The 25265-nt window shown below is 36.8% G+C and overlaps 1 protein-coding gene across 6 annotated transcripts in view; it reads left to right on the forward strand.

The window, feature by feature from the left end:
- The first annotated feature begins 2058 nt into the window (after positions 1 to 2058).
- LOC137392310 (unconventional myosin-IXb-like) overlaps positions 2059 to 25265 on the forward strand; it is a 119468-nt gene continuing 96261 nt past the window's right edge. For 5 of the 6 annotated variants that reach the window (XM_068078982.1, XM_068078988.1, XM_068078985.1 and 2 more), the window contains exons 1-4: positions 2073 to 2136; positions 10427 to 10529; positions 11855 to 12155; positions 22327 to 22724. In XM_068078982.1, coding sequence (XP_067935083.1) covers positions 11875 to 12155; positions 22327 to 22724 — 679 coding nt within the window. In that variant the 5' untranslated portion in view covers positions 2073 to 2136; positions 10427 to 10529; positions 11855 to 11874. Of the gene's footprint in view, positions 2137 to 10426; positions 10530 to 11854; positions 12156 to 22326; positions 22725 to 25265 lie in introns of all 6 variants that reach the window. The other variant, XM_068078983.1, reaches the window with a different exon arrangement.

Consider the following 25265-nt stretch of genomic DNA (forward strand, 5'->3'; position numbering starts at 1 on the left):
ACTCCCTAACATGTACATATATACACACCCTCACATGTACGTATATACACACCCTAACATGTACATATATACACACCCTAACATGTACATACATACACTCCCTAACATGTACATATATACACACTCTCACATGTACATATATACACACCCTAACATGTACATATATACACACCCTAACATGTACATATATACACACCCTAACATGTACATATATACACACCCTAACATGTACATATATACCCACCCTAACATGTACATATATACACACACACTTTACAATATAACTTACGAGCTTCAAGTTATCCCAACGAGCAGCAGTTAAAACAATTATTGAATTTGGCCTATAGATTTATGGTAGGAGATGAATAACTTTAGAGGCTTCTCAAGTCCTCCCTCATCATAGATTTATTGAGTTATTCCTTTCCTACCATAGTTCTATAGAGTTATTCCTCCCATACAAAAGGTTTATAATGTCCATTACAGTAACAAATATATTCTAAAACTTCTCAATACAAGATATTTATTATCTGACCATTTCCGTGCTTAAAATGTGGCGCTAGTATATAAAAACCAAGTGAATGCAGTAAAATAAAATCATATATTCATCAGAAGCTAAGTTATGTTCTCAATAAACGGTGTTTCAAGTAAGGCTACTAACTGTAAAAATGAAACTACTATTAGATCCATCCTTTTAACCCCGACAGCTCTTCTCAAGGTCGTTCTTTAAACTGAATTGTTGCTCATTTCCTTTAATCAACTTCATTTACTTTATTATTACTTTATTAATCTTAAATAAAAGAACTTAGTAAATGAACAAATAGCCTAAGTAATTAACACTCTTCGTAAGCCATAAGGATTTTAGTTTGTCATTCTCCAAATGTGTGCCATCCTTTCACAATGTTAAATGCATGGTTCTATGCTAGTGTTTCTATGCTAGTGTTTCTATGCGAGTGTTTCTATGCTAGTGTTTCTATGCGAGTGTTTCTATGCGAGTGTTTCTATGCGAGTGTTTCTATGCTAGTGTTTCTATGCTAGTGTTTCTATGCGATTGTTTCTATGCGAGTGTTTCTATGCGAGTGTTTCTATGCCAGTGTAGAAAAATAGAAACAAACAAAAACCTGAGCTACCATTAAGGTGTTTAAAGGATATGTCTGCTTTATTTTGCCTTTTAGTTTTGTTGGTGCTCTTAGAACTTTTATATGTTACTTACTTTTTGTCAAGAATTCGTAGCTTTCATCCAATTTGAGCATTATATAACTTGACCAAAATGCTACGTTATGCAAAGATTTTGCGAGACTACTGCTAGCTTGAACCACTCCTACTTAAGATTTACAAGGTAATATATATCTATGGCCTATAACCCGTATAATATTACATGCAATCGATGACACACGATTATTACTAAAAATTGGGATAGCTTTTGTGGATATATTTTGAAATATTTTTACACTATTAATCTTTTTTTATGCAAATAGTTCAATCTTTCAACGATTGGCCAAAATATAGTCATATATACATGTATATAAACTTGACTAAACATGTTAATAGTTTACTAAATCATGTTTATTATATGTACAAAGTTAGGCCTACCTATCTATATATAGCGTGCAGGCCAATAGCAAAAACTCTAACTACTTCTCATTGTTTGTAAGACAAAACGCTTTTCTCATGATATGTAGTTTGATAGTTAGAACGGCAAATGTTGCTATATGTTAAAAATACAAATCAATTTAGAAAATCAATTTTCTGTCCAAAGACTTTTCTATTACCCGGGCAACGCCGGATAGCATAGCTACTGTAGTATAATATGTTGATAAAATACATGTACATGTAAATCGTGTGTTGTATGAGTAACTTCGGAGTTGTTTTCTATATAAGCTAAAGACAAACTTCGCGTGACATTAATAGCGCTATAAACGTCAAGAAAAGAACGCATGTGATTCGATAAACGCAGCTCCACAATTCGCTTTGGTTGTAAAACATTATTAAAATGGGTAATGGGACAGTCTTTACCTAATTATACTTTGTGCATTCCGCTTCCGGAACTGAATTGTTTTAGTTTTGAAGACTAGTACGTTTTAATCAGATCGGCGTTTGTTCACCGTGGCAAAGGTTACAGTTCATACATACTTTATTGTGCGTGGTATATTGAGCTAGGTATTAAAACTGCATGTAAATATAATTTTGTTTGCTCTTATGTTAATTTTGGGTCGTATAGAATATAGTATTACTTTTAACAATGCAGACCCAAATGTAAACGAAGACATGATCGCATTTTCCGACGGCATCAACTTGCTTGTAAAAATATTTTGAAAACTACAGTATTTTAATTTGTTAACGAGAAACAGAATGATAGCTTAATTGCTTAGTACGCTCGTTTCGATATTACATAGTGTTTCAAATAAGACGCACAAGAGTTTGGTAGTGCATTCTGTGCTTGCGCTTGTAATCCTACCGAATGGTATAGGTCGTGTCTAGTATGTCTTATTGAGAGCTTGGCAGCCATTGTCAGTCATACACAAACGGATTATGTATAGAATGTTTATTTATTTTTATTTATAATTTAGCCATGAATAGGAATAGGAAGTGGGTAAACAATCTCAATGCTATATCCACATGAGTAATGTAATGCGTAATACTAACGTAACATATTTTCCAACCCATAATGTCTAAATCAAATGAGATGTGTAACAAAATATAATATGTAACAATTGCACTGTAAGAGTGAGTACCAGACAATGAGTATATATATAAATCAGAATGGTATCTAATTAGTAGTGGTATCGTCAGGTAACACACGTAATCAGGTATACAGAGCAATGTAAACAAGTATGGGGCTGTCCTCTCAACACGCCCCATCAAGCCCAAGCTTGTTAACAGCTAGACGGAGTTGCGTTGTACCGAGTGGCTTAGTGAGGATATCTACCAGATTGTCATTGGATGGTACATGTTCGTATGCGATGTCGGTCTGTTCTTTCAAGAAATGATATCGCACGTCGATATGCTTAGTTCGACTATGATGTTCATCATTGTTAGTAGCATTAGATATCGCTACCTGGTTGTCACTGTATAACAGCATAGGAGTAGGTATAGGCATGTTGACACGGTTACAGAAGCTGCAAAGATAAAGCATTTCTTTTGTTCCCTCAGTTAATGCCATGTATTTGGCTTCACAACTGGAAAGTGCTACAGTAGGTTGTTTACGGGTTTTCCAGCTTACGGGCGAGCTGCCTAGTGTACATAGGTACCCAATAGTCGATCGACGGTCATCAATACTACCTGCCCAGTCGTAATAAGTATGTGCGATTAGTAGGTTGTCTTTAGGTGTATATAACAGATTGTGTCCTTTAGTCCCCTTTATGCACCTTAATACTCGTTTAAGAGCGGTAACATGTGTTAAGCTTGGCTTGTCTAAGTATTGTAATAACTTTGATACTGACCAGCAGATATCAGGACATGTCATTAAGTAAGTAAGACTACCTATGGTTTGGCAATATGGGAACTTATTGGTGAGAAAAGCACCGTGTTCATCATCTGTGGCTTTCTGGAGTAGTATACTTGTGTCAGCAGGGCTGTTGGCAGTCTTGGCATCAGTCATATTGAAGCGTTTTAGAATGGCATCAACGTAGCATTGTTGACTCATCTTATAACACCCCTTTTCTGTGCGTTCAAAGTCTATACCAAAAAGCCACTTCAAAGGGCCTCGATCATCCATGTGAAACTTGGCGTGTAGCATATATTTTACAGACGTGATCGTTTCGAGATTCTTAGCAGCGATGATTATGTCATCCACCCAAAACATGATAAGTATACTATCGTGTGTGGTATCTTTGATATATACATACGAGTCGTTAGCGTTACAGGAATATCTTTGCTCTTTCAGGAAGTTGGTAAGTGTGATATGCCAATTTCGTCCGCTTTGTTCTAGACCTTATAGGCTCTTCTTGAGATGGCATGTGAGGCAAGCTTCATTGTGTGTTTGTTCGTACCCTTGTGGCTGTTTCACGTAGATGTCTTTGTCTATGGGTGCGTTTAGATAAGCACCCTTGACATCCGTTTGGTGCAAGAGAAGTTTCTCATTAGCTGCCTTCTGCAATAACGTGCGTATAGATGTGAGGCGTGTCGTAGGCGAGTCAGTTTCGTCGGGGTCGGTACCAGCTAGTTGTGAATACCCTTTAGCAACGAATCTAGCTTTGCACTGTACTTCGTTGGCGTTCACGCTTTGTTTTGTTGTATAGACCCATCTGCCTTTGGTTTCTGATCTATTTGCAGGTAGGGGGACCAACTCCCATGTGTCATTCTCAGTTAGAGTTGCGACCTCAGTGTCCATTGCCGCTTTCCACCTTGTCGAATCAGTTCAAGTTTATTACTTCTTCATAAGTTTGTGGTATAAACGGTATTACAGCATATGCGTAGTCGGTTGACACAGTTAGAACATAGTCGGATAGGTGTTTAGGCAGTTGGTGTTCACGGTCGTACCGGTTAGTATTGACGGTTGGCTGGTCCGATAGTGCATTACTTGTGGACTCTCCCTGTTCATGGTGTGATTATTGCTGGTTGTTAGTAGCATTGTCAGTGATTGGTCGTTTCATAACTGGTATCTGGTTGTTATCAGTGGAGTCTTCGCTTTTGTCTGTATGTACATTGTCAATTGAAAGCTCTGAGTGTTTGTGTACAAGAACATTTCTCGATGTAATAACCCTGTTGCGATCATTGTTCAGAATATAGTAGCCTTGGTTCATCAGGTTTATACCTAGGTAAGTTCCTTCTTGTCTACAAGGTTCTAATTTGGTTTTATGTCCTTCAACAGAGAATGTGCATCGTGAGCCAAAACCGTATGTTTTTTTATATCTGGTTTCACTTTTGTGAACAACTCATAAGCGGTTGATTTGCTCCTGCGCTGGTACGAGCAATTTCATATGTATGCTGCGTGTCTTACATCATATGGCCAGTACGTTTTCGGCAGTGAGGCGTCGGTGATCACACATTGTGATACTTCGAATAGACTTCTCCACGATCATTCGGATTAACTATTTTGATACGATGAATGTGGCGTAGTTGTTGTATGTTTAATACTTTTGTCACTAAATATTGATTGGAAAGCATTGCAGAGGTATTCTCCTCCGTTGTTACTGTGAACTTCAAGCACTGTACCGATAGGCGCTACGTCTGCGAGAAATTGTTTTAAAGCAGTTGTTGATTCATCCTTTGGGATTCACCTAGTGGGTAAACCAATAGCATACTTTAGTACTCATCTACGAAGTTGATTATATATTTGTAAAGCTCTTTTGAGACAGGATTGATGGGACCACAAATATCAGTGTGCACTCGTTCGAGAGGCTTTTTGGCGTACAACGGCGGGCCGTCCTTTGGCTTTGGTTGTCTAGTAATTTTGTTCATACAAGTTTGACATGAATTACCAGTATTGCCCTTGCTTTGTGCCACCTTCATTTCAGTTACTTGTTGAAACTTTCGTATGTCATCGTGATTTGTGTGTCCTAAAGTGACATTCCATTCGTCAATTGTGCGAGTGATGAATATTGAGTCGGAGGTGTCATGATTACGTACTGTTTGGAGGAAATACAGCTCCCCTTGTTTCGTGATTTGGAAGATTGTGTTATGTTTGGTGAGCGTAGCTGCTTTGTTAGTAAATGTCACCTTTGTTCCAGCATCGGTTGCTGCACGGGCAGAGAAAATACTGCACCAATAGAGCATTTTTCAGTGAGATTTTTGTCAGATTATTGTTAGTGTCATATATGATGAACTCAGCTTCTCCTCTAGCTGTTGCAAATTCGTTACTTTGTTCACCATGTGCTAGCTGGATATAGTGTCGGGTAGGTTCAAATGTCGAGTCGTACGATTTGAAGCGTAATGCACCGTTTAAAATATGGCACCTTGCTCCGCAATCTACTAATAGACCGTTTTTGTTTTGTAGTTTTTCGACGTTTTGTTTGTCGGATTCAGCACTATCAGCATGTGTAATTTCACTGCTAACGGTGGTAAAGCTAAAGTTCGATACACTAGCAAAGGCGTCATGTTTAGCAGATAACTGTTTTTTCTTCTGAAAGCAGACTGTTTCGACATGTCCAGGTTTGTTACAGAATGAACACGTGAGTCTAGACTTAGAGTGTCAGTCATGAGTTTTGTGCTTTGATTTTCCACAAGCAAGGCATTGCTGGGTTTGTGGTTTTGATGTCGATGCGTTTTTATTGGAGGCGTGCTGTTAGACGACGATTTGTATTTTGAGTTGTGTTTCGATTTTGTCGTACTACAGGCCAAAGCATTGTTTGATATTTGTTGAGCCGTCGCACTCCTGGCAGCTTTGGTCTGTACGTGATTATGTAGAGCAGCCTTAAACTGTGTGAGAGTTCTCTTTTACTGGTTTGTGTGTGAATGACTACAAAAGAGTTGAAGGATACAGGTAAGCCTTTTAATAGCATGGCTAAAATTAGGTTGTCGGGTATGGCCTCACCTGCTGATTGTAGTCCTGTGTCTGCCTTTTCTGCTCATATTACCCTAGGACACTTATGTATCCGCCTCATTTAACTTTCGCGTTTTAGCGGAGTCATCCTTTCGCGAAAATTTCATGAGCGAAACTAAACTATCATAACGAACGAGCGAAAACGCGAAATTAAATAGCTTTGGTCATTAATATTTACAATAAAATCGTCATATGTATTAGAAATGCAAGCATTTTTCGTGTGTGGTTGGCTCATTGGGCTATTTCTGCTAAACTCATTATAGCTAATACACCGATTGAGCAGCATGGCAAAGCAAATTACGATAACAGGTTTTTTGGAAAAGCCAAGACAAATGAGGAAGATGATGATATTAGTTTAGTCACTGAATTTGTAAATGATGAGGATGAAAGTCTGGTAGGGAAAGTCATAAAATTTAATAATTTTTGTAGTGATGAGTTTTATTACCAACCAAAAACAATAACAACCCGGAGCCATGGCCTCCGCGTGCTATAAATACTTGAGATCTCATATTGGTACCGCATCAGTCACGGCGGGAGGGACCTTGACGTCATTGATAGTCCAAAAAACAAATGGCAGCAAGGGATCAAATTGCATTATCGATCTCGTCAACACATTTTTACCTGCGGTTTACAAATACAAACTAGTCGCAAATTGAAAACAATTTAGTAACAGTGAACTGGACCTGATGAATCTAATTATGTTTGTTCCACTGCATTTATTTTCACATCACCATATTTTCGCACTCATCAGTTGCAGCGAAATTTTACGCTGTATGCCACTCACGAAACTAAATACTATCGAAATATAAGTGTCCTAGGGTAAATAGTAAGTTATATCTTCATATTCACTCATAGATATGGTTGTCAACTCTTCATAAAATGTCATTATTCTAGCCTTTTCGGTGCTGGCATAGTGAGGGCGTAAGATGACTAATGCATTGCATCTCTAGCATCATTCATTATAATCTGTGAAGAACGTTCGCCCAAGACTTGCACCAGCTCAGCGTAGGCTCCCCTGTTCTTGGCTGCGTAGTCTTCATCATCCTCAACCCCATCTGATAAAAGCAGAATTGCTTTGTGCATTCTTTTGTCGACGGTGTGTAAATAATTAATAAATCGTGTTTCCTATATTTCGTACGAGTCCATACATCCATCAAAGAGTAGCTTACGGCTGGGCCCATAACCTATTGAGAGTTTTGCAGCCATTGTCAGTCATACACAAACGGATTATTTGTATAATATTTATTAGGTTAATTAAGCGTGCGCATATAATTTAGCCATAAACAGGAAGAGGAAGTGGGTAAACAATCTCAATGCCATATTAACAGGAGTAAGGTAATGCGTAATTTTAACGTAACATAATATTTAACCCATATGTCTAAGTCAAATAAAATGTGTAACAAAATATAATATGTAACAATTGAACTGTAAGAGTGAGTATCAGACAATGAGTATATATATAAATATATATATGGATCAGAATGATATCTAATTAGTAGTGATATCGTCAGGTAACACACACAGTCAGGTATACAGAGCAATGTAAACAAGTATGGGGTTGTCCTCTCATCATATCTAACACATGAGTCTTGGAATATTATTATCGTTCACTTCATTACCGTTAAAATATGTTCAACAGAGTTTTTGACAGACTGAGCTAATACTCTTAACAAGGTTATAGTAGGCCTACAATGCGATCTCGGGACTTCTGGTTCTGTCGAGTCACGACTTAAAAAGTACATATTGTACACAGATCGCAAACAGTCATGGTGTTTATGTCACAAATATTTTTTGTTTTGTTAGTTTTGTGCATACATGACATCATTATTAATTTCCTTATTTCAGTTACTCTTTGCACTGTGTAACTTTTTTTTAAACGACTTACCTCATGGTCAACTTGGATATTTTTTGCGAACGATAATCCTATCGTCGGCAAAAAACATTTGCCATCTATTTTTACTTAACAGTGTTCTTTTGGGCACAGCAAGGTTAGGTTTGTGTCTTGTATGACAAACTGTTTTGTTAGAGTATAAAGAGGTTCATTAAGATGACGTAATGCATACGACTTACAATCACCCAATGCGATTGACTTACAATAACCCAATGCATACGACTTACAATCACCCAATGCATACGACTAACAATCACCCAATGCATACGACTAACAATCACCCAATGCATACGACTTACAATCACCCAATGCATATGACTTACAATAACCCTATGGATACCACTTACAATCACCCTATGGATACCACTTACAATCACCCTATGGATACCACTAACAATCACCCAATGCATACGACTTACAATCACCCAATGCATATGACTTACAATCACCCTATGGATACCACTTACAATCACCCTATGGATACCACTTACAATCACCCTATGGATACCACTTACAATCACCCTATGCATACGACTTACAATCACCCTATGGATACGACTTACAATCACCTTATGGATACGACTTACAATCACCTTATGGATATGACTTACAATCACCCTATGAATACTAATATTAGAGATTACTTTCGTTGGATCATAACTCATTTTTTACATTTTTACTATGCTTAGTCTAAACAATTTATAGTGCTTAAATATGGATAACATTCTTCGCTGTTTTGCTGGACAGATTGTTTACGTTGTTTGCATAACTACATACGCGTCTAAGATTAATGTTGTTAATCAAAGAGCTTTGATGTAATGAAGTATTTGATAACTTTTGCAGGTAAAACACTAATGTAGCAGTTTGAGAAGACTATTTATAATCATTCTTGTGTAAGTTGTCATAAATAAATATTAGATTATTACAATATAATAGTGTATTCTTGTCTGCTTTTGAATTCATAAATATATTAAATATTCTTATGCCCTAAATGTGTGACTCAAAAGTTTTAACAATGTTTTATAGTATAATTTCTTTATGCTTAAGTTTATGCCAAGGCCAATTATAGGTTTGCCTCCATTGGTTTGAACTTTGTGCAGCTATGCATTCTATTTTCATACTCCTATAAGCATATCTAGGGAGAAGTTGCAAATAAGTGGGTTGTGTTCTTATCCTTAGTGCAACTAAAAATCCGAGGTTTTGCATGTGAGTTTTCCGTATTTCTCGAACATGTTTGATAAAACAACACTGAAGTTTGCTTAATATTTAGCGTTGCTGACTTATGTACTGTTGCGATGTTGATAGCATTATGCCTGCATTGATGGACAATTGCAGTCAATATACTTGAATTTTGTAGCATGCATACCCAAAAATTAGGTAGAGCGGCAATATACCCAAAATTACTTTGCATTAGCTTAGTTACAACATATATTTGTGACAACTGTTAGGCTATGACGAAGATAATGCTTCAAAAGCTACAGATAACAAAAAACTGTGATATATTTTAGCGTTCAAATAAGCACTAAGTCTCTGTTAGTTTGCCAAGCAGATGGTTGGCTATGTAGTTATAATAGCAGGTTTTCTCATTTGGCATTGACTTGCTTTCCTGGTCATGCCAAAGCATGCTCAACAAATATAAATTATTTCACGAGGAACTTAGTTTTGAGTGAAGAAAAGTTGTCAGCCTAGTAATCCTATTCACAAAATGATTAAACCTTGCCATTGTCACATCTTTAAATTTCCCAGCTTTACTAGTTCAAATTTTTCCTACAACCAATGGCAGTTGATTCTCAACTTAACGGAATAGATAACAAATATTTTACTAGATACTCTTGTGTATAACGAGTAAAACTCCTTTTGGTGATCAACACGTACTCATGTATGCTTGCAAACTGTGATCGGTGAAGTCCTTTAGGTAACCCCTACTGTTTGCTACAGTTGCTGTTTGCTACTGTGGAACACAGTAGCAATGTCAACTCAAACCAAAGGTTACCTTACGAGACTTGCACCAGTATTTCCCATAGTTTGTTGTCAGTAAATGATTTTTGGTTCAGGTATTGAAGGATGTAACCATCCGCGCGGGCAGATGGAGTTAGCAAAGAGTACTCATATTGACGAGCTGCCAAGTGGCTGTTAACTTCTCTCTTGTGATAAAAGGTAAGAACGAGACACGCTTCTCCGTTGTTTTCAAAATGTGTTTACAATTTTTTCTCAAGCATTTATATATTGAATAATGTTTGGACGATAGTAAAGCTTCTCCACATTACATTTGAACCATGAGTCTCTTGCTGCTCCGTTACACTATTTACCTGAAATGAAATGTCAAGCTTGCCAGTCCAGATGTCCTAGCATTAAAGATAGATATCCGCTGTGGCTAATTTGGATGGATGTATCTATCAAGATCCAAAATGTATCTATTGCAAGATTTAAAATTTTATTTTACTATATTATGTTGTAATATATTATATAGTTTTATATTGTTGTTAGACTATATTCTATTATATTATATAATAAAAAGTTATATGATACTAGGTTGTATTGTACTATGTTATATTACATTGGGTTATCAGATTATATTAATTCAGTTTTTATTATATTATGAATTGTATTGTTATATTTATTTAGTACAAATGAGGTTTTATATCTTTTTCCTAGAAAATACCTGATCAATGCTGATTAAATTTGTTTGTCATGCATTTTTGCCGAAATCAGTTGAGCAGTTACAGCTTGTCTGTCCTGATTAGTTCTCTTAAGATTCAAACCTCTTGCTGCAGTTTGTTGGCAACTGTGATGCAGATGGAAAAGTTTTTATTATATGATCTCTTGTAATAGAGGAGATTAGACCATCTTTTTCAATCACACGTTCATGATAAGCAAAGATGAAGTTTGAATCAAAATTATTTAGACTATTTCTCCATCACAAAGACTTGAAATTTGTGCAGACATTGTAATTAGATATTCCTTTTGCATATCTGCGTCTATATTTAAGTGTACAAATGTGTGTTTTATGCTAATATCCACGACTTGGTTGACTAAAGGCTAATACAGTGGGTAAATATTTCATTATAGAATTCACACGCTCACCCAAGTGAACCATGGCTGCATCTCATCATAACTTAATCATTTTTTTGAGAATTTGATGTTTTGTTTTTAGTATTGCTAATAAAGAAGTAGAGATGTAGGCTCACTACTTCCCTATGTTCGTTATAAGCTGCAGATGTTGTCCGTTGCTCTCTTTTTTATTGGAGTTTGTTTTGATGATACAAACTCATCATGAGTGGCTGAGGCTATCTGGTTTGACATTTCACTCTCATATCCACATAATGAGAGAAGGGTGCAATTAAATGATCATTGTGTTGATTCACCTTGGTTTACCACTAACCCATTTTATAAACCCGCTAGTGAAAGTCATACAGAACAGTGACTTTTGACCTTTTGACCTTGTTAATCAGCGACTTCATATCACTTGTCTTTCCTGGCAGACAGATCGGCTGGATCGAGGATGAGTCAGCCGGAGAGCATTACGGTCTACCTTCAAGACGTGAAGTGGAATGAACCGTCCATCAGTCTGCCGGTGGAGCCCGAATACACGGCCCACGACGTTATCAAGCAGCTCATGCATAGGACGAGGCTGTACAATCACAACAGTTATGAACTTGCTGAGATATTCGTTTCTAGTGGCCAGTTGTGCAAGGAGAGAAGACTCGACATGTCTGAAATACCATTGAACGTAAAAGGACTCTGGCCGAAGGGAGGTGCTCTGGCCCCAGACGCTACCTATAGGTTAGTTTGGGAATATTGAGCATGCGATTTACATAAGCTAAGTTTCTTAAAGGTGGATTTGCAGCAAAATTCACATTGCAGTTATTCGGTATCAAAAGATTCACCACGTCTTACTCTGCTGTGTGGTAGGTGCAAAATATGTGGAAATGTGATTACAAGCTCTTAAAAGCTAAAAAACGAACAGCTAATCGCCGCCATCACGAAACCGCCGTAAATCAGAATCAGTTTATTTTTCTGACGTAGTCATTCCATTTGGTTATTGTTTTGACACGTGATGTGCACACGTGAATTGAAAGGCCAATAAAAGGCTCAATATAAATCTTCTCGCAGCACTAGTTTATGACAAACACTTCACATTTTACCGAGGACCCCATATCAAATATAGATGCTAGCTACTTTACAGTTTTGTTTCGGCTTGGTCTAATCGGCAAGTCGTAATCTGATCATGTGACCCATACTTCCTGCCAAACAGCGCGAATAATTTCTGCAGCAATTTTCGATTATCACAGGTGACCAACAGGCTCGTCATGTTTATCAGGCAATGATATTTACTCCTTCGAGCTAAGGTCAAAAAATCAAACGAATTTTCATGGTAGATTATAAGATATCAGTGCTGAAAGTGACAGCCTTACAATGACGATGAAATAGACGCGTAAGAACAATAGACACGGGTTTATTGAATGCGTGAAGTATATTTGCGAAAATATTTTGACGAATGAGGTTGCATGAAAGCGTAAACAGAAGCCATCTTGTTCAATTACGTCCCATTTGAGCCGTTTTGGAAAGAGATTCTACTCTACGGCGGTTTTGTGATGGCGGCGGCGATTAACTGTTCGTTTTTGAGTTTTTAAGAGTTTGTAATCACATTTCCACATATTTTGCACTTACAACACAGCAGAGTAAGACATGGTGAATCTTTTGATACCAAATAATTGTAATGTGAATTTTGTTGCAAGTCAACCTTTAATGTCTGAAGTAGTGGCCAGTGGCTGGCAGCTACTGTAGTGGCCAATGCTTAAAAACTGGCAGCTAGCAGCGTGATCATCGCTATCCAGCAATTGTGAACACCAACATCGTATTTCTCAGCTGTCAAGTTTATGAATGATGTACTGACAGCAAATAAGAACATGACATGCTTGTTTATAAACATCTCAAAAGTAGGTTTCATATGATATGCACATTGTAAGCCCGCGGTTCTAACACCGTTTGGCCAAATAAAAAATGAATGAGTCTTTTTGACAACGACCTTTGGTTTAGGTATGTATATACAAGCGGGTTCTCTGATCCTAGACTATATTAACAACATTTCATCAACTGTGCAAGTAAGTACTGAGAATAGCACAATTCCTTATGAACTGAATATCATTTAAAGCTCCATGGTTGCAGAACTCAATGGAAAGCACAAATCAACACCAGAGTTTTCAATCAGTTTGTCATTACAAACATCTGTCAGCAGCCATTTTTAATTTCTCTGTTAGTTTGCTGGGTCATTGGTATTACGACAATATCTCAAGAACTACATGTAGTTGTTCCATCAACTTGAAACCCTAGAATTATACTGAAAACTTATCAAGCACAAAATGACCCAAATTTTGTAATCCCTCGCCAACCGGAAGTCCGGGAAAAACCTAACATTGCAGCCGAGTTTGCTCAGCCGTAGGATCAGCTAGGCAAACAGTTCCCCAAAATACCTTGGGCCAGGCTTCAGAGCGTTGAACTTACAAGAGATAAAGCATTACTGTATTTTATATGTAGTAAAATTTTTCGGCTAAAGAATCTTTTTGTCTGTCTTTAATAACGATGAAAAGGACATTTCGATGTCTTTGTGGATCCGTCTGATTTTTACTAAGCGTTCTCCTCGTGTGAAGAAATGTTTGAATGTAATAAATACGCATTTAGTGAAACTCTGGGGAGTTTTTGCGAGACATTTCATTTTATTGTTATTAACTCTTAAAATGAGAGAAGTTGCTGTATGCTAAGAACTGTTCACAAATTGTTACTAGTTTATCAGACTCGAAGGACGGCAGTAATAAAAAGGCGGTTAATTTACACAGTTTTTAAATTAGGTATAATGACTTTTAATTGAAAGGATATTTCATAGAAAATAGGAGAACAAATATTGGTATCTTCGCATCATTTTAGCGAAGATGCATTACACTTTGGCTAACCCTCTCACCGAGAACTAGTAATAACTTATCTAATCGACCTTGAAAGTCAGTTATGCAAATAAGTATGGCTGATATCTTGTCAGCATCAACTGGAGGGGTGTATCATAACTGTCAGCATCAACTGGAGGGGTGTATCATAACTGTCAGCATCAACTGGAGGGGTGTATCATAACTGTCAGCATCAACTGGAGGGGTGTATCATAACTGTCAGCATCAACTGGAGGGGTGTATCATAACTGTCAGCATCAACTGGAGGGGTGTATCATAACTGTCAGCATCAACTGGAGGGGTGTATCATAACATGCTGTCCAACTTCATCACAAATTTCGCTTTTCTTAGTATTGATGATTCATTATATTACCTGGTAGCGTCTAATAGAGACCTTGAAAGCTTTGAAAATACAGTTTCATGGCTTGGCTATTGATGTTTCATTGTCTTACAAGACTCATCAGAGAAAATGCTGAACAATATATTACATCTCACAACCAAGTCTCAAGTTGATATCGTGTGGAAATGCTGTGTTTAGTTTCAGCAAAAACAATTAAGTTATCTGTAGGCTTTTATAAAGGTTACATCAAGCAGTATTATTGCAGTGAAATAGGTAACAGCAAACTGTGTTGATTAATAGTAACCCACTGGACAAGATATTTTCATGTTGTGTTAGAGTTTGCTTTTACGATTCATTAACCAAGGTGATAAACGATGTTCTTATCAACCTCCAGCTTGTACAAAGGCTCTCCTCAGGTTTCCTATCTGGCAAAGTGTATACATAATGAATTTTATCAAAATAGCTTTATATGATTGAATTGTTATTATTTTGTGGCGCATGGATTTTTCAAATTTCGAAAGTAGCCTTTATGGAATACTACGCTCTTTGTAAATGTTTTTGTTAGTTTATGAAAATGGTAACTGATGTAGGCCATGTTTGTGATAGTTCATGATTTGATGGCTCAACTCGGGACGATGCATGTCATTCATATTGGGGTGTGAATGGATAGCTATTTTCAAGGTGTGTTTTTTCTTGGAAGTGGACAATGACACTGGGAAGTGACCAGAATACCATGTGATGTGATATGCAACAATCTTATGACAAAATAGATATTTATACACTACATAGGGACCAATTTTGTTGATTTATGTTTAAATAACTATAGGCAGCCGGGCATCGATCGCTAGCTCAGCAAGATTGGTAGTTTGGATTATTCGAACGAGGCAAATATCATTGAGATTGATTTGTGAGTGATAGGTCTGATGAATGGATCTTCATTCTGGGGATATAGTGTTAGCGTAGACATCTTTAAAGCTACAAAACTTGAAATTTTATTAAAAGCCGTTATGTATAGTTGGAGAGGTGAGAGCTCAACTAGCTACTGTCTACAACTGTGATCAGTTGCTCTTTCCAAGGATCCTTCTTGTTCAAAAGAGTAAAATCTCGCTGTTGGTTTCTGGGCACATCATCAGATTGAAATGTTTTGTCAACTATACGGTGTCCCTTTTTGAGAATGAATGTCTTAATATTAACAAGGGGACAAAGCCATGTTAAGTTTGGTAGCGTGAATTGAAAAGCTCCAAAACTGCTGTTTTTATTTTACGTTTTGATTTTCAGCTATACAGTGAAACCTCGTTTCTTAAACGCTTCGCTTCTCGACCAACTCAGTTTTCAACCAAAAAATTTAAAAGATTTGTTCTTCTCGGGTCTTGAGCATAAATTCGGTTCTCGATCAAACCGGAGCATGCGCACTGCAATTAAACATTTGGAACATCTCTGGAAACATCATGGAAAGCAGTAGAGCTGTTTATACGTTTAACAAGGTTGTTATAAGCCACTTTCGGAAGGTTCTCAAACAAAGGGAGAAGCAAGTTACGCTTCATAAGTTCTTCACAAAAAGGAAGGAGCCATCTGGGACGATGTCTCCTTTATAGAACAAATTTGCTAGGGAGACAACTCCTCCAGTCGAGTTATCCTAAATCGTGCTGGAGGAGGATTATCCTTCAAAGATGTGAAGTAAACTTGCCATTGCTGTTTATATTTTCTTTTTTACACGATTTTTGATGTAACTGATCTGTTGCATTTTTTGCTGTTTCATCAATTTCTGCAATTTTCGGTATTGTATCTTAACTTTATTGTTTTCGATGTTTTAAGAGCAAAACATACAAAATGTTTACTTTTTTTTCATCATCATAGATAGGAAAATAATAATTATTTTACTAAAATTATACACGATCTATATCAACCCGTTTTTATTTATAGTATACAGTAGAGTTTATGTTGTAAAATGTTAAAACATTACATTACCGAAGTTGTTTTCTCGACTCCGAACGGATTAAAGTTTACATGCATGTACATTAATTCTAATGGGTCAAATTGTTTTGGATCTCGAACAAGTCGGTTGTTGAACAACCTGGAACAGATTATGTCTGAGAACCGAGGTTCCACAGTATTTTTCTCAAAAAACATCTTGCAATCTGAATTTGCGAACTAGCATATTTTTTGGTTTGTGGCACTTACAGCTATTACTGCTGCCCGTGAGCAAAATTGTATCCATCTAATTTGTCAATCTAATGTCTTTTGGTTTTGCTCAGGCAATTTTGATTTCTCGATTCTTATCGATATCGGTTTATCGATTCTTATAGTTTTATTGATCGTCTAATGTATCAAATCGATCTTTTAAGGCCAACATCCTTCCAACAGCAGTATTTTTGCAATTGGTTCTAGCTTTATAAATTCCAACACTTGTATCGAACGATTTTGTATCGATCGTTGCTAGTGATACACCTGTCAGTGGCCGTGTTTCACCCGCATCCCATGTATAACTAGACTATTTAGTGATTAAAGTTGTTTAATGTACAATGACTTACATAGTGATAAAAAAGAATGTTTCAATGTGCCGCTTTTTAATTTTTACATACAAAGGCAATAATCTCATATAACATTTCTGAGTTTTGTTTTCTTTGCATTTTCGAATTAACAGAATCGTTTGCTAATTACCCCCAGGTCTGCTCACAGTTGTATCCGTAGTGTTCAATATTTTTGTGTGTGTATTGCGTATAACTCTGGGATACGTCCTCGTAAATGTGCCTTGATATTGGACCGAGGTGAGCCAGGGTCTCATGGAACCACATGTCAGCCTGTCATACAGTCCCATGCAGCGGTCACTCCTTTGTTGTCACACATCCTAACTATAGAGTCGAAACCCAAGAGAGTTAACGCAACTCTCGGTTCATTCATCAAAACATTCATTTTACTATAAAGATGAGCTTACACCAAATTTAGTAGATTCTATCAGAAAGTATCAGTATTTTTCTATTGCGATTTTTTTATGCTTGAGGTGATCTGACTACCAGGATGTTGGAGACTAAAATCGACAAAACCTGATGGCGGTTAAAACACTCAGAAGAAAAATTCATGTGCAATGACGTCACTAGTTGTTATCGTAGCGATATCAGCTATCCTTCATTTTTTCGTGACGTCATTCTATCGTTGTCTGCCATCTTTATGGACAACTTTTATCGTTAAAAACTCGAAGCTTCTGCAATTAATTATTGCAAACAATGCTTTTGTTTGCAAATTTTTTATTTTAGTATCAAAAAACACTCTTAATCAAGAGAATTAAGATCGTTTTCTACAAAGATGTGCAAACAGGGTGCTGACGTAAAAAAAACAATGGATTGTGTTGAAGTGCTATGCGTCTCTATTCTGTTGGTCTCTTTTCAACTATTGACATCATAATCGCACTTTCGCTTGATCTGAGCGTTTCAACCGCGATCCAGTTTTGTCAATTTTAATTTTGAAACATCCTGACAGTCTGACTGCCTCAAATGTAAAAAATAACAACGAATTATGGGAAACAATAGTTTCTTTCGAAAATCGAAACGATACTTTCTGATGAAACAAACTAAAATTTTGTTTAAGGTCATCTTTAGTTGCTCTCCACAGTCTAAACCAGTGGTTCCCAACTGGTGGTCCACAGTCTAAACCAACCATTTGTAATACTTGTCTTTCCAAATATGACCTTTAGTTGCTCTCTACAGTCTAAACCAGCCATTTGTAATACTCATCTTTCCAAATATGAGACCTTTAGTTGCTCTCTACAGTCTAAACCAGCCATTTGTAATACTCGTCTTTCCAAATATGACCTTTAGTTGCTCTCTACAGTCTACACCAGCCATTTGTAATACTCGTCTTTCCAAATATGACCTTTAGTTGCTCTCTACAGTCTAAACCAACCATTTGTAATACTCGTCTTTCCAAATATGAGACCTTTAGTTGCTCTCTACAGTCTAAACCAGCCATTTGTAATACTCGTCTTTCCAAATATGAGACCTTTAGTTGCTCTCTACAGTCTAAACCAGCCATTTGTAATACTCGTCTTTCCAAATATGAGACCTTTAGTTGCTCTTTACAGTCTAAACCAGCCATTTGTAATACTCGTCTTTCCAAATATGACCTTTAGTTGCTCTCTACAGTCTAAACCAGCCATTTGTAATACTCGTCTTTCCAAATATGACCTTTAGTTGCTCTCTACAGTCTAAACCAGCCATTTGTAATACTCGTCTTTCCAAATATGAGACCTTTAGTTGCTCTCTACAGTCTAAACCAGCCATTTGTAATACTCGTCTTTCCAAATATGAGACCTTTAGTTGCTCTCTACAGTCTAAACCAGCCATTTGTAATACTCGTCTTTCCAAATATGAGACCTTTAGTTGCTCTTTACAGTCTAAACCAGCCATTTGTAATACTCGTCTTTCCAAATATGACCTTTAGTTGCTCTCTACAGTCTAAACCAACCATTTGTAATACTCGTCTTTCCAAATATGACCTTTAGTTGCTCTGTACAGTCTAAACCAGCCATTTGTAATACTCGTCTTTCCAAATATGACCTTTAGTTGCTCTCTACAGTCTAAACCAACCATTTGTAATACTCGTCTTTCCAAATATGAGACCTTCAGTTGCTCTCTACAGTCTAAACCAGCTATTTGTAATACTCGTCTTTCCAAATATGAGACCTTTAGTTGCTCTCTACAGTCTAAACCAGCCATTTGTAATACTCGTCTTTCCAAATATGAGACCTTTAGTTGCTCTTTACAGTCTAAACCAGCCATTTGTAATACTCGTCTTTCCAAATATGACCTTTAGTTGCTCTCTACAGTCTAAACCAGCCATTTGTAATACTCGTCTTTCCAAATATGACCTTTAGTTGCTCTCTACAGTCTAAACCAGCCATTTGTAATACTCGTCTTTCCAAATATGAGACATTATTTTTACCGTGGAGAGTAAATGAGCAAGGACTCAATCCGTAGCTAGACTTTGCAAGAAGCAAAACAAATGCAGGCAGTAGAATATTCATACTATGATTGAAGCATTACCCAGCTGCCTGTGCTATTTTAACCATTTATCTTCTTTTCAAATTTACATGCATCTGATCTTGATTGTTTGCATGTCGATAGTCGGCTTCTGTTTTGGAAATTATTTCATACACTAAGAGCGTGCGTGGCGAAGAAATACATACTGAATGTGTTAGGCAGATCATTGGAATATAGATTCGGCAGGACAAGGTGGTGTTTCTATCTTGAGTTTGGCATTGAAATCTCTTTCATGGAAGTAACTATTAAAATTCACTGTTTCCTAATGCTAAACACAAAATCAGCAGAAACCAAATTAATCTAAATCAATTTCGCATCTTTTCCGTGGGTAGTATAATTTATTCAACACATTCTCCTTGACATTGTAGAAAAACACGGAGCACAATGTGGTGGTCTACTTTCATTAAGGTTTAAGATTATTGAATGTTTACTGCTAAGCTGTTTGCAAAAACATAATAAATATAATGATTGCAAGCTTCTGATTGTTTTTATTGTTGCTTTTCGTAAGTTTTTAATGATGAGGATCAGTCAAAATATTATGTATTTGTTCAGATTAATACCCAGAGAATCTTGTCTCCATTTGCTGGCGTTTAGCAGCTGTTTAGCTTTAAGGAATCAATGTAACGTGAATTTGAAAAGTTCCACCACATTTTTTATCCTAAGAACCGTTTGTCTAAAACGTGGCCTAGAATGGGTTTGTAAAAGGTTTTAGGGCAGTTGTTTAAAGGTTGACTTGCAACAAAATTCACATTACAGTTATTTGGTATCATAAGATTCACCATGTCTTACTCTGTTGTGCTGTAGGTGTAAAATATATGGGAATGTAATTACAAGCTTGTAAAAGCTAAAAAACGAACAGTTAATCGCAGCCACACGAGACCGCCATAGTTTGGATTCGCTTTCAAAAACGGCTCAAATGGGAAGTAGTTGTTACAGGATGGTTTCTGTTTACACTTTCATGCAACCTCATTCGTTGAAATATTTTCACAAATATACTTCACGCATTCAATAAAACTGTGTCTATTGTTCTTACGCGTCTGTTTTATCGTCATTGTAATGCTGTCACTTTTACCACTGATATCTTATAACTTACCGTAAAAAAATCGTTAAACTTTTTAACCTTAGCTCGAAGGAGTACATATCATTGTCTGATAATCATGACGAGCCTGTTGGTCACCCGTGATGATCGAAAAGTGCTGCAAAAATTATTTGCGAAGTATTGGGTCACGTGATCAGATTATGACTTGACGATCGAATAATGCCGAAACAAAACTGTAAAGTAGCGAGCATCTATATTTGATACGGGGTCTTCGTTAAAACCCGAAGTGTTTGTCATAAACTAGTGCTACGATAAGTTTTATATTGAGCTTTTTATTGGCCTTTGAATTCACGTGAGAACATCACGTGACAAGACGATAACCAAACCGTAATGACTACGTCAAAGAAATAGATTCCAATCTACAGCGGCTTTTCGTTTTTGAGCTTTTAAGAGCTTGTAATCACATTTCCACGTATTTGTCACTTACAACACAGCAGAGTAAGACATGGTGAATCTTTTGATCCCAAACAACTGTGATGTGAATTTTGTTGCAAGTCAACGTTTAAGTAAAGATTACTTATGCAGTCTAGTAATTCAATAACTTCTATTAATTTTTAAAACAGTGTTTATTGCAATCATGTAGTCATTTTCTTCACTTCCCATGAATGCTGTTTAGACTGGTTTCCTGTTCTAAATATGTTATTGTACTGCAAATGGCTTCATTTCTGTCACTGGTATTATACATTTACATATAGGCTACTCATGTTGATGCCTACTCCTTTTGTATTTATGTAGTATGGAAACCAGAAATGCTCTCACCATAAACCTCAGAGTTGCCAAAACTTAAAAAATTTAGTTCTATAAAATAGATTTTCTCACACTGATGTTTGTAACGGTTTATAACGAGGTTGCCATAATAAATAGTAAGATATTTTGGTGTCATTTGATATCATTACAACTTCCTCGCTCTAGACTCTAGTCTCGTCTTAAGCTGTGTATTATATAAAATGCTATAACTTCATTGGCGTGCAAGGGCATAGTCAATACTTCACCTACGATTGATCACCTCATGCAAATTTTCTGACATGCGACATAAAGTTGGAGAAAGCATCTGTTGGCATACAAAGTATTTTTCACCACTCAGCATTAAAAAATTCTGACAATTCTGTCAGTTAAAAGCTAGTAGAAAACTAAATTGAAAAATAAATAAACAAAAGTTACTCTGTTAGTTTAAACTCTATTCAGGATAAGCTAGAGTAAGTTACCAAAAAAGCTCTATTTGAGTGCCACCTCTAATAGAATGCCACCTCTAATAGAACGCCACTTTAAAAGAAGGGTTAAAAATACAATACCACCCTTTAATTGAATTCCACCTGTGTTTGCCCGCCACTGAAATTTTTTGGTCTTTTCGAACCCATAATAGAAAGTGATCCGCAGAAGTGTCCACAAAATGGTACTAGTAATGAGTCACTGAGGTCCACTTGCCTTGTTTTTCATTACAGCTGAGGCTTAGTCTTCCCGAAACATCATAAAAGTGGTCTCAGCATCCACCAAATGCCATTTAGGTTTTGCTGACTATAATCTAATTTTGTTTGTTCAGGTTCTATTTGGTGAGAAAGGGTGGACCTGGCGGTTTCCTCAGATCTCTCTCGTGGACTGACTGCTCGCACCACATAGACGGCTCTCTTGATGAGTATCTCGTTAAATTTCTTGCACAAAAAACAGCAGGAGAAAATTATGCGGACCTCTGCTCGCTGCCTGATCTAAACGAAACAACTCTGTTGGAGAACTTAAAAAAGCGTTTTTACGAAGACACAATATACACTTATGTCGGGACTATCCTTATAGCTATTAATCCGTTCAAGTTCTTTCGCATTTACAATCCCAAATGTGTGGCTATGTATCAGGGTGGAGCGCATGGCCTCCCACCTCATATATTCGCTGTCGCCAATGCCGCTTTCACTTCTATGTTGGACACTCAGAGTGATCAGTGCATCGGTGAGTAACTCTCTGTTTGGTGATTTCTTTATGGAGAGTAGACTATATGTTATATTAGACTATATGTTATATTAGACTATATGTTATATTAAACTATATGTTATATTAGACTATATGTTATATTAAATTATATGATATATTAGACTATATGTTATATTAGACTATATATTATATTAGACTATATATGTTATATTAGACTATATGTTATATTAGACTATACATGCATGGTAAAAGATTGAATGATGCCTATGAACAAAGTAATGGATATCAGTTGAATTTCTACATGGCTGCCATTGTGCATCCGTGAATCATTTCTCCTACCCTGGCTCATTTCCAAATTTCAATCTACAATATCTTCAACTATCAATATCTGTATGCTATGCAGTGTGGCATACACTGTGTGGCATACACTGTGGCATACACTGTGTAGCATACACTGTGTAGCATACACTGTGTAGCATACACTGTGTAGCATACACCGTGTAGCATACACCGTGTAGCATACACCGTGTAGCATACACCGTGTAGCATACACCGTGTAGCATACACATTATATGCCACAGTCTAGCTGAGTGTGTAGCCACAGTGATTGCCTGCGGAGTTTCCCCCAAAGACCTGGTGATGATTGTCAATTGTTTATCGTTGAAATCAATTTGCACAAGGTAACTCTAAGTTTATGAATATCTGTAAGCTGCAATAATTGATCATTCTTGACCTTTCAAGGAAGTGTAGTTTTTACTTGCACCAAGAAGGAATTGCATGAGTAACATGCGAGTAATAACATAGGTTGATTTGTTTTTAAACATTGGTTATTTTATCCCAAAATTGTTGTCATCACTCTTTAAAAATGTCTGTTGCTATGCTGGCCTCAACATCACTTGGTGCAATCCTCGATGTAACCAATGGAGGCTTAGTTCATGAAGAGCCTCTCAAGTTTGAGTATTTTATTTGCTGCCTGGCTTACAATACTGTACTTACATCACATGACTTACAATACTGTACTTACATCACATGACTTACAATACTGTACTTACATCATATGACTTACAATACTGTACTTACAACACATGACTCACTATACTGTACTTACATCAAATGACTTACAATACTGTACATACATCACATGACTTACAATACTGTACTTACATCACATGACTTACAATACTGTACTTACATCAAATGGCTTACAATACTGTACTTACATCACATGACTTACAATACTGTACTTACATCACATGACTTACAATACTGTACTTACATCACATGATTTACAATAATGTACTTACATCACATGATTTACAATAATGTACTTACATCAAATGAACAATACTGTACTTACATTACTTGCCTTGCAATACTTGAGCTAGAACTCTCAGTTAATTTACGACTCCTGATTTGAAACAAGATTGCAGATGTCTCACTTCAAAAGAATTTTTAAGTGTTTCCGACTACCTGAACAAGGTGGACGTTACTCATGTTTGGCTCGGTACTACAGTAATACTCTAACTTACGAGTGCTCCAACGTACGAGAAACTTGAGATATGAGTAAGCTTTTAAGCAAGTTTTAGCACTAACATACGAGCCATGTTTGAGATACGAGCACGTGGGTCAGTGGCCAAGTATGTCGGAGGCGTTTTATGAGAACAGCATCACTCTGTATTTTTCTACTGCTCGGGTTATACTTTTGTACCGTGTTTTTGTGTGCGATTTTCAGTGCAGAATTATGTGAATTGAAAGTGCTGTGCGTAGACCGAAAGTTTTCCAGTAAAATGAAAGATAATGCAAAGAAAAAGCAAATGATAACAATTGATATTAAACGGAAAATTATTGAAAAATATGCGAAATGTGTATGCGTGATTGAGCTAGCTCAGCGATATGACAAAAATACATCTACAATTATCAAACAGAAGGATTATATTCAGGGCATTTAGTTCGCAAAAGGAATAACCATAGTTTCTAAACGGCGCGGCGATCTTCACGACCGCTGATGGAGAGACTGCTCAGGCATGGGATAAAAGATAAACATATGGCCGGTGACAGCGTAACTGAAACGATGCTACGTATGTGAAAAGGCCGGTTCTGTCTATCAAAACTATAAAAAATAGACATCGGACAAGTTGGCTAGTGGTCGTGCATTAACCCTTTGTGACGACACCTGAGTTCGTCCTAATCGCAACATGTTGAAAGGGCGACAAAGGCAAACGTCCTTAGATAGGTTTATCTTAAAACGGCCGGCTAGTCGTGAGAGCGAAACAAAGGAAAAATTAGCTAACCAGCGAGAAACTTTAAACTACGGATGCCGAAGAATTTTCAATTACGTTAATTAAGTTAAAAATGAAAGTTTGCTTTTAGGTTTGCTTCTAAGTTTGTCTTTTAAGACTTTGATAAAATCTAAATTTATCAAAGTCAACTGTTGTAACGATGGATAGCTTATATCTCCCTCTCTGGCAAATGCTAGCGTTAGCTGCTATTGTATGTACGTAGGCCTATTTAATTTTACATTTTAATTAATCACATTTCCTTGCATTATTTTTTATTTGT

Source organism: Watersipora subatra, chromosome 3 (genome assembly GCF_963576615.1).
Source record: "Watersipora subatra chromosome 3, tzWatSuba1.1, whole genome shotgun sequence".
NCBI lineage: Eukaryota > Metazoa > Bryozoa > Gymnolaemata > Cheilostomatida > Watersiporidae > Watersipora > Watersipora subatra.